General features: G+C 52.8%; 1 protein-coding gene across 2 annotated transcripts in view; it reads right to left on the bottom strand.

The window, feature by feature from the left end:
* The window catches only part of PSD (pleckstrin and Sec7 domain containing), a 45,318-nt gene that overhangs the window by 23,388 nt on the left and 11,466 nt on the right, over positions 1 to 10,464 (bottom strand). For both annotated transcript variants that reach the window (XM_033066508.1, XM_033066509.1), the window contains 3 exons: positions 10,335 to 10,437; positions 9,239 to 9,707; positions 3,546 to 3,989 (listed from right to left, as the gene is read on the bottom strand). In XM_033066508.1, the coding sequence (XP_032922399.1) occupies positions 3,546 to 3,989; positions 9,239 to 9,707; positions 10,335 to 10,437 (1,016 nt within the window). The remainder of the gene's footprint in view (positions 1 to 3,545; positions 3,990 to 9,238; positions 9,708 to 10,334; positions 10,438 to 10,464) is intronic.

Genomic DNA, 10,464 nt, shown 5'->3' with positions numbered 1-10,464 from the left:
CTGTCCACCTTCCTCTGCTCAGCTCTCAGCCTCAAGCTCCAGCATCACACCCCGAATCCACACCACGGGGCCCCAGACTGGGCACAGCCCTTCAGGCCATCCTCACCAGTTTGCCCAGTGCTACCTGGGAGCTCAGGCTAGCTGGGAGACCTGCGCTGGCCCTGGGAAGGAAGGGGCGGTGGCTCCCCGAGCGCTGCAGTAACAAAAGGAGCCTTATAAAGAAAGGCAGCGGAGCAGGCTGGCGGGCCCGTGCTCCGGCACACGCCAGCAGCCGCGCTCTGGCAGGGACGCAGCTCCGACTCCCGGCGCATCCTCCGCCCGGGCGGCTGCCAGCCCCGCGGGCTGCCCGCTCCTCCCACACAGCCGCAGCTCCAGGGCTCAGCTCTCCCTCTAGCGAGGCTCCAGGCGTGCTGCCCTCGCCGTGCTGCCTGGCCCTTTTCATCATGCGGTTTGCAGTCCCGTCTTTGATGCTGCTTCTCTCGCCTACCGTTCTTTCTGTGCCACCGCACGCAAGCCCCGGCGGGGTCCCAGCAGAACCTGCCTCGCCCGGGGGGAGAGTCACGTCTCTTCCCTCCGCGGACAAACCGCAGGGACCGGCACGACTGTGCCCGGCGCCAAGGCTGGCTCCAGAACAGTGGGATTGCAGGGAAGTTGGGCAGCTGGATTTCAGGGGGCTTGTGCCCCCAGAGAGATGCAGGTTGCCCATTTACATTCCTCTGGGGCTGATGCCCCGCAGCCCACAGTGCTTACCTGTACAGGACTGGGTAAGCCAGGTGACCCTCTGGACACCTGCTTGCATGCAGCAGCGAGCTGAGGGAACCAAGCCAAGTCCTTCAATTTGGACCTGCAGTTACAGATGTCTGGCTATTGCCACTGAAGCAATCTCCCTGCAGTCCCCAGGGCTGCCCCAGCTTCTGCCTCACCATATTGCCAGCACTGCATCTGTCCCTGGCTGTCCTCCCTGGGTCCAAAAGGACTCCCTAGCCCTGGGGGGCTCTGCCTCCACATATGCTCTGCAAAGGGACAACCTGCAGCTCTCTATCCAGTGAGAGCAAGGGATCTGCACACTTTCACCTCCTGCCCAAATCGGGTGATAACTTCCTCACAGAGCTTATGCTGGGGATGTCACTGTGGGGTGTCCTGCTGTGGGCAGGGCAGGGAGGGGGTTCAGTCTCTGCTCTGTCCCTTTCAACCAAGCCTGCTGGAGTAGGTGCAGGCATCCCAGGGAGGCCTTTGTAGGTCTGCACTTAGACACACTTCCTGCATGCAAGGTCAAGATAAAAGCATGGTCTTAACTGTTATGTGCTGAGGTACACCAGAGCCTTGGAGCAAGCAACAAAGCTTCATGACCCAAGGCCAGTGGCTGTGGGGGAACACCACATCTCCCCAGCAATGCAGGGCATAACTGATTGGCCATTTCTGCCACTGAGGGAGGAGGGAAGTCACAGGCTGCAAGGCTGTCTCCAACCCGGATCCCAGCCCCAACTATTGCAACAGTTAGCAGCAAAGCTTTTGGGGACACAAGGAGGGCAGACACAGGGCAGCACACACAGGCCTAGACCCACTGGTGTTCACCAGTCACAATGAAGCCCTGCAGCCTGAGGTCACTTCTGCCAGCCCTGACACTGACAGACAGTGTAAAGCACAGTCTCCACCACAGAGCCCCCTGCCAGGGGTCCCCAATCTACCTGTGCTGGTGGCAGTCAGTCTGTACTACCTGTGACCATGGACAGTGGTGAATGCCTTGCTCTGGCCCTGCTTGGCACAGGTGATGATGCACTGTAGAGACTGCTGAGGTTCTTTAGCTCCTTTCCTCACCAATTTCCACTGAACACCCCTTAGTGGGAGAATTACAAGGATAAGCTCTGCTCGATCAGATCAGCCCTGCCAGGCATCTGCAGTTCCAGTTCATGAGAACCTTTGAGCAATCAACCCAGCCACTTCTTCCTCAAACTACTTGGGAATCTTTAGCTTCTTGATCAGCTCCACTGAGAGTCTAGAAAGTTGGGAGCACAAGTGATGGGGAAGAGGAAACTTCTTGGATCTCTCCCTTATCAGAAACCCCTGCCTCCTGAAGACTGATCCTGCAGATGATAGGCTGTCTCAGACCTGATGCCACATCTGATGCCTTCCCTGCTTCCCAACCTAGTTCCTGCTTCCAGCCCCAATCTCCACTCCTTTCCACTGCACCAGATGGCAAATTCCAACCACCTGCCTGTTCTGCTGGAAGAGGAGATGACAAGAGGCACAGCAAAGGTGGGCTCAGCAAAGAACTAGGGCAGCTTGGGGGATACATAACATCCCTCCATGGCCTGTGTTGCAGGCCAGCATGGCTCTGAAACCTGAGCTAAGAGAGGACAACAGTGCTGTGATGTCCTCAACACTGCCAGCATGCTCTGTGCTCTACAGACTATAAACCAGTGAGGAATAATCTCTGTTAAGCCACCTCATTGCTGCTCCTGCTGCCAGCTGTGTCTCTGCACCCTCACGCCTGCCTGTGCCCTGCACTGATGTGCTGCAGTACAATGGCATCCCATGGACAGTTAGTCAGATACTGTCCTTTTGGTTTCTCTAGGGTGCTGTGTTTCAGTCCCTTGCCTTGGCACAGGAATAGAAAGCCAATTCTTCCTGCAGAGAGCACTGATCATGGCTGGATACTGTCACCCTTCACTGCCACGTGCCTCCCAGACATGACCAGTTTTACTGCACAAATCTTGTCAGGCCTCTGTGCTACCACACAGTCTCTGGCTTCAGCGTCCCAAAGAAAGTGAAGGCCTAAGACAGCTCCTCTCTGCCCCAAAAGGCCCTTGGACTGACCCAAGGGCCACAGAGCTGATGCAATATCCCCCTCTGCTCCCTTGACTGCAGACATCAGAGCAGACACAGAGTTTCTATTTCCTTCTAGCCACCCCAAGCTGAGCCCACAAAAATGGCACAGACTGTGACCAGAAGTGACATAGGTTTGGTGTGGAAAAGACCAAAGCCTGGAAAGTGGAGGGGGGTTTCAGGACGCTCATCTCTGCCCTCCATCTTCCAAAATGAACAAGGCTGAGGAGGTTCAGGAAGCCAGAACAGGCACAAGACCATGGGACTCCTGCCTTTAAGAAAAAAGTGGCTGCTGATACAGCATGGCAAGGGACAAAGTCCCCAGTTCCCAGTAGGGAAATGTCAAATTTCTGCTGGTAGTCAGACTGGCCTCTCCCCATATCACAGATGCTGGACTGCCTTGCAATGAAAATCACCACAGGACTGAAGTTCTGGCATTTCCTGCTTGCTCAGCTGAAGGAAAACTCACAGTCTTCCAGTACTTACAAAGCCGGCAAAGATGAAAAAGGAGTTGTGCTCCCATCAACACACCTACCACTATACCATGATCACTGATCACTGTCCTGATCAGCCACTGCTGAGAAAATCTGGCACACTCGGTCCTGACCCTTCCCCAGCAACACAAGTTAGGCTCTGTCTGCAAACCAGACCTCAGAACATTAGACTTCACATCAAGCCTTAGTGGCCCAGCTGGACAGCAAGCAACTTTGGTCACTCACCTTGTGTTGGAGGCCAAGGGAGTGCCAAAGCTGTCCTCTGAGTGGCAGGGGCTGTGCCGAGCACCCTTCTTTCGTCTCCCCCGTTCCTCCTCCCTCTCTGTCCAGGGGGCATCTGTGGCTGAACTGGTCCCAGAGTCTGGCTCTAAGTGAGCCAGAGGAGCAAAGTTCTCCTCGATCACCTTGGCGCTGTCACGGATTTTTCCCTGTATTTCTGGGGTGAGGGTTGGGAGGTCAAAAGTGAAAAAGGTCCCATGGGTATGGGCTGGGGAAGAAAGGATATCAATGGAGTCCAGGCTGGTGTAAGATGTGCCTTTGGCTCGATGGGACTCCATGATGGTCTCAAAATGCTTGCTGAAAGAGTCCATGCCATCCTTGGAGAGGCTGTGCCCTAGAAGGAAGGGCACCGGAGACTTGAGCATACTCTGTGTGTCTCGGTCCAGAATCCTAGAGGGAAAGAAAGTGAGAAGAACTGATCATTGAAGAGCAAGGGTTCGAAACCCCAAAACAAAAGCCCACACACTGCTTCAGAAGGAAACTGAGAAGGGTAGAAATCTCTTCTGAACATCTGTAGACCACCAAGGAAATGCCTCGCCTGCACGAGACACCATGGGAAGCAGGACCGGGCTGGCCTCCCTCCAGACATATGCTTCTCCTTTAATGCGCCACAGACTTTTGTTCCTTTAGTGGCTCATCCTCATAAGAAGCTTATGAGATGGCTACTGCTCCCAATCACTTGACTTGAGCTTAGATCCAATAAAGGGCTAAAGTACTAGAAACAGGATGTGGTCCAGCTCCATTTCCAACCAAATCTGGAAGTGGCTGAATTTTTCATGAGCCTTCTATCACCAAGAAGGCTCCTCCTGAAGCTGCTTAGGACAGCATGACCCCTTCCTCCACGAACACTGCACTGTGGTCACTGAGTACTATGCTCAGAACATGACCAACACTCACCTGCAAGGTCTGCTGGCTGTTTCCACAAGCTGATGCTGAGTCCCAGGAGACATGTGTGACTGAGCACAAAGTGATACTGAGCTCCAGGTTTCCCCAGGGAGCACAGAGGGAGCCTCACACCCACTCTGGGCTTGGAGATCTGAGCTGGCCCATGCCCTAGAGGCCATGATTGGTCCTAGCTCATCATCTTGTCAGGGATCAGCCCCACAGAAAGGCCCAGCCTGTCTCCAGTGCTGATCTGGGTCCAGCCCAACACAGAAATTTCTAAACCCTGAAGCCCTGAGTGTTTTGTCCTGTAAATTAGGTGAAGTACAGCCTGCCCACCTACCTAAGCATGTGACAACACGGATGTTTCCAACCCAGGAAACATCAGTGCTTCAGCAGTACATGCACAAACAGAGCCCTAAAAGCCTACTTTACTCATAAGCTGCTATCATTTTATTAAAGCAGCAGAAAAGCACTTGTTATGCCACTCTCTCTTCTGATTAAAGGAGAAGAACTGCTTCAGCCTGTCATAACATTTGTTATGAACAAACAGCTTCCTACAGAGGGCTCAGAAGATGTGTTGCTGTAACACACACCAAATTATTTTCATTCATTAGCCTTCACATGCCACTCAAAAATCTCACCCCAATTACTTCAGCAGGCCAAGCGCTGGCAGCTTGACTCCCCCTGAGTGCCAGCTGGTTTCAAGGGGAGTGCAGTGAAGCCAGACACAGGTAAGTAAGGCAGGATGTAGGCTGATCTCACCCATCCACCAGTGTTTCCCTGGCTGTGCAGCACCACGTGACACTCTTACGATTCCTATAGGAGCCCCAGCAGCAGCCACTGCTGAAGGGCTTTTGGTGAGGACAAGGCAGAAGAGACCTCTTTAATATCTGCAGATGTGCTTTACAGATGCAAATGTGCATTCTCCATCCTTCCTGCCCAGCCCTATACTACTAAACCAAGCTAATGCTGCTGCCATTTTGCACCTTGAATCCATGAGGAAGGCAAAAACTGTGCCAGGAAAGACAATGCCAGCAGACTGGAAGGAATGTTGTTTCCAGGAGAGGAAACATTGTGATTAAGTAATTGCCACCAAGCCACAGAAAAACCATGGCTTGTTTTGTCCACACCATCCAAGCTCTGGAAACAATGTCTTGACGCCAAAATATCAAGCACAAAGCCATTCAGTTCCAGAAGGATGTAGTCACAGCAGCATGGGAGCAGTATTGCCTGCTCAGACCCAGATGCTTCATTAGTCCCTGCTGCACTGCCCAGCTCCTCTCTGCTCCCCCAGGTCCTGGTCCCCCAGGAAGGGTCACTGCACTGAGACCAAGCTGGATAAACTCAGCTAAGAGAAGCAGAGGAGAGAAGGAGAAGCAGAAGCTGTAATCAAGAATATGTGCAAGGGTGACAGGCAGCAGGAAAGCAAATAGGTTTCCAGCCTTGAGCTGGTGCAGGAGAGGCAGTGAGTCTTCCTTAGGAGAGGGCCAGGTAGAAATGGAAGTGGATCCAGGAGCCAACAGTGCCTCAGGCAAGACTCTGGGTATGGGATCTGGGCAACTGGGTTTCTGATGCATCTGATGGCTGATGGAGGGGAAAGGACTTGCCCCACTCTCCTTGCCTGCAGAGACATGATGCTGCAGAGACATGGCAGGGGCATCCCTGCCAGAGGGAAGAAGAGGAGAAAATCTCTCCTCTGGCTCTCAGTGATTTTAACTCTCTGTTAAATGCTCCTGTGACCCTCCAGACCCCTGACTCAGCCATGCCCCACTCCTTCAGCTCCAGGCTCCTCCAGCCTGCACAGGCACAGCACCTGCTGTGTGAGGATCCCACCTCAGTTCAAAGAAAGTGAGATCGTTCAGCACTGTCCAGCAGCCCCTAGCTTTATTCTCCTCTCAACAAAGCTCTTTTTACAGACCTGTCTCAGCAGCTCCTTGCAGTCTCCCCATGCTCCTATGCACTACTCCTCCAGCAGGCAGCAGCCTGCTCTTAGGGCTCAGTCCTCACTCTGTGCCATGTTTAGGCACAGGTACTGCACACAGGCACTGCAGCCTCCTCTGACTGTCCACACTCCCCTGCCACATCCACCATCATGCTGTCTCCTGCCCACCTACAAGAGCTGTGGGCATCTCCCCTGCTCATGGACAGGCCTCAGCCAGCATCACCCTGAGCATCCCCTCTGCAGCCCGAGCCTGGTGCTCCATCCAGAAGCATCACCCCAAGCTGTAGCTCTGTGGATAACACATCAGAGGCTTAATGCAGGTTAAGCACATGCTTAAGCATTTGATGAAATTGAACCATTTTTCTAATCCCCAACAAGGCTTGCCCTGTAGCTATTTTCTTGCCAACAAGCAGCAAGCACAAAGGCTCTGGAAAGGCTTCCCAAGTAGCAGATCTAAGGGCTTTTCTAGGCAAGGCTTGCAGGGAGAAAAGGCATCACTGCCTCCCATCAGCCCTCTGTGCTCTCGGGGGAGCAGAGCATTCCCTAGCAAAGCCTCTTCTCTCTTATCAGCCCAAGGCACCCATGCTGAGGGCCAAACCAGGCTCCTCCTATAGCTTAGCCAGCATGTCTGCTGATGCTCAGGGAGGAAGGGAATTGAGCCTGCTCTCACTGACGGGTCTTGGCTCTGTGGGACTAATAGGAATAAAGACAGTAAATGCTTAAACTAGTCATTAGAGTCAGTAAATATAGCTCTGAATATATTCAGGAAGCAGATTTGCTGGAAGAAGACAACATTTCTTCCATCGCTTTTCATGTCTTGTTTGATTTGGTGTCAGGTTTTTTTGCTGCTAGCATGCTCTCTTATTTTGGGAGGGTAAATCACAAAAGAAGTGTCTGAACTTTGGCCAGAACATGAATCACAACAAGGTAGTACCAAGGCAAAATCCCCCTTGCAGAGGGTGCTAAACCCTTAAAGTTCGATTTTCAAAGGGATGTACATGTCTAACAGCTGAAAATCAGCACCAAAAATCACTTCAGTGGTTTTGTAGGGCTGGTCCGTCCCAGCAACCAGGATTCGTGTGGGGTTCAGCAGCTCCTGCAGCATCAGAATGGTGCCAGGTCCAGGAAGCCAGGGTGGCTTCTTCATTCCCACAGCTTCACCCCTCCTGTGAGCAGGCAAAGCAGAAAGCTTGAAGAAAAAAACATCAATACTGGTGACTGGTAAACAGGGATAAGGACTGCAGCTGCAGAGCTCAAAACAGTGCGTAAGCAAAAACCCAGGGCTGTGATGCAGGGACTGAACAAGCTTGCAATTTGAGCCTTGTGATTTTCAAGGAACTGTCTACAGGGTCTGCACTTACCAGGGGAATATTCAGGGGGCTGCAGAGGATAAAAAACAACTCATCTACAAAGAAGCCATGCCAAATGAACATGACATCCCCATACACACATTGGTAATTATACTGGGAGCACCATCTTTTAGGAACAACAGTGATTGTTTATGGACACATCCAAGCTTGCAGCATTGGCTGGGGAGCTACAGTAGGGTGTCTCAGAGGACAGAAAACAAGTCTAGGTTTACAGCTCATACAACTCACAGCAGCCTCAAAGATACTTGGAAACAAAATAACACTATGCAAAAAATTTGTTACTGCAAATTTAAGAACTTGCAATAACTTTACACCCTACTCGAACATTCATTTGGAAAAAACCCCACACATTACAAATGGCTTATTTTCAGCTTTTCTCTAGAACCCAAATTTTTGAGGACAGGGTGGTGGGGACATATTTGTCCCCTCCAATAGAGATGCAAGGGCTGGACAAACTGACAGAAGTTCAGCTCTCCTTGAGATACACACCTTCCCCCCTTGTCAGCTCAGCGCCTCCATTCTTTTCCTTCCCAGTGCAGGGGCAGTACATCCTCACCTCACTCAAGACTCTTGACAATACATGTCAGAACATGCCTGCACAGGGCCTTTCCCCTCCAAACCCCACACAGTGATCTGGACTTGATAATTCCCATCACTCCTCATGGTCAAATTACCACTCCAGCAGAAACTCCAGGGGCAGAGTTTCATGCTGTCAAGCCAAAATGCTGTCTCCCAGTGCCTGGCATGGGGCAGATAGCAGCTAGGAGCACACTTGATGCCCATGGGTAGGCAACTGAATGATAATCTTGGTGCCATGGTCTCCGTCAGCCTCCCAGCACAGGGTGTTTTGTCACACATGTGAAAAATGACACAGAAAGCAACAAAATGCTTTTTTTAACGCAGTGTAACCCCTATGCTTTCCAGAACATGGCAAATACATAACGAGGCTGAGCAAATGGAACTGTTCTCGCTGCTGAAGCAGTCATCTGTGGGGAGAAGGACAGCCCAGCAGCACCTGGCAGCCCAGAGTAGCTCCAGGACACAACCTGTGTTCTGGTGTCCTGACACTGTCACCCAACACCTGCAGCATCGTGGCAGGATGTAATTGACCTGGCAGGACTCATGCTGGGAAGCCTCTACTCAGCTGGGCAACCTGAGCTGCAGGGCTCATCCCAGGCGAGTGAGGCCCATGGCACAGGGCCCAGTGCTGGGTCCCCTGTGCTGGTTTACTCTTTCTATATGGCAGTGAGGGCCCCCTCCCAGTCCTGCCCCCAGCCCCAGCACCAATCCCTGTGGTGAGATCCAGGACCCCATTTCACCCCCATGCACAGCTTGCATGTTGCTACTGGGATTTTTGGCTCAGACACTTCAGCAGAGATTGCCATGCAGGGTACAATAAGGAGGGTAAGAGGAGCTTTTTGCCCTTGCAAATGGAGGCTCACCTTTCCCTGTTTTCCTTCCTCATTGCCTCAAACACCTCATCGTCCTCGTCCACGTCCCTGTCCTGCAGCCCATCCTTGGAGCAGCCGGTTCCTGGGGCAGGTGGCTCCTCTGGTGTGCTGTTCCTCCTGCCTGGTGTGCCCACAAAACTCGGGTTGCTCTCACTGTCCTTCTGGCTCTCAATTGCTGAATCCACCTCCTCCTTCTCGGCCAGGATATCATCGATGTTGGTTTCACGATAGCACCTCAGTGGCACAGTGTCCAGGTCTGTCTCAGAGTACTTCACCGTCCTCCTTATAATCCCAGTTTCACAGGAGCCGGGCTTCTGGCTGCCCAAAGGAGACACTTCTATCTCCACCTCCACATGGCTCAGGCTGTGCTCAGGCACCAATCCTGAAGGCTCAGCCGGCAGTGGGGAGACAGACTTCTGGGGGAGTTCAGCCAGGGGAGTGGAGTCAGGGGCAGAGGAGCCTGCAAGGAAGGACCGAGTGTTCAGAGCTATGGGGAGCTGCAATGGGGAGCTCTGAGGAGCCGCTCCTGCAGCATCATGCACACACACGCACCCCCCCCGAGAGTGTGGTCACACATCATGGAATCATTAAGCTTGGAAAAGACCTCCAAGACTGTCAAGTCCAACCTTTGACCAAACACCACCACGTCAACAAAACCATAGCACTAAGTGCCACTCCAGTTGTTTCTTAAACATCTCCAGGTGCAGTGACTCTACCATGTTGAAGGACACAGGGGAACAGTGAAGAAGTGGCAGGAGGAGAAGGAGTGTGAGAGGCGGAGTCAGGCTGTCAGTGCTAGTGCATCTCCAGCCAGCCCAAAAGCTAAACCCAAAAGCTCTTCTGCAGAGACAGCCAGCGACTCTTTGTCACCTCTTTTGCATGGCCACTGTGGACTTTGCAAGGAGGTTGGCACAGGCATGATCTGATCCCAGGAGGACATGGGCTGGCCAGTCTTGGGGGAATCTCAGCTCTTTGCTGGGCACTGAGAAGACCCAAGGGATGGGCAGCCCCAGTGCGAGTCCTGCCAACAATACAGACGTAAAAGGAGGGGTGGGCAACCCAAGGGCATCTGCCTGCAACTTCTTACCTGTCCTGGGGGTATCTGAGGAGCCATAGAAGAATTCCCACTTGGCCTTGGCTATGCGCTGGGCGTGGGCGGAGCTCTGCCGGGGATACAGCCCGGCGCTGCCCTGCAGAGAGGAGAGCAATGAGTGGGC

The sequence above is a fragment of the Catharus ustulatus genome, chromosome 8, assembly GCF_009819885.2.
Source record: "Catharus ustulatus isolate bCatUst1 chromosome 8, bCatUst1.pri.v2, whole genome shotgun sequence".
Classification (NCBI taxonomy): Eukaryota; Metazoa; Chordata; class Aves; order Passeriformes; family Turdidae; genus Catharus; species Catharus ustulatus.
The sequence above is the reverse complement of the archived record's forward strand: the minus strand, read 5'-3'. Positions and strand labels throughout refer to the sequence as shown.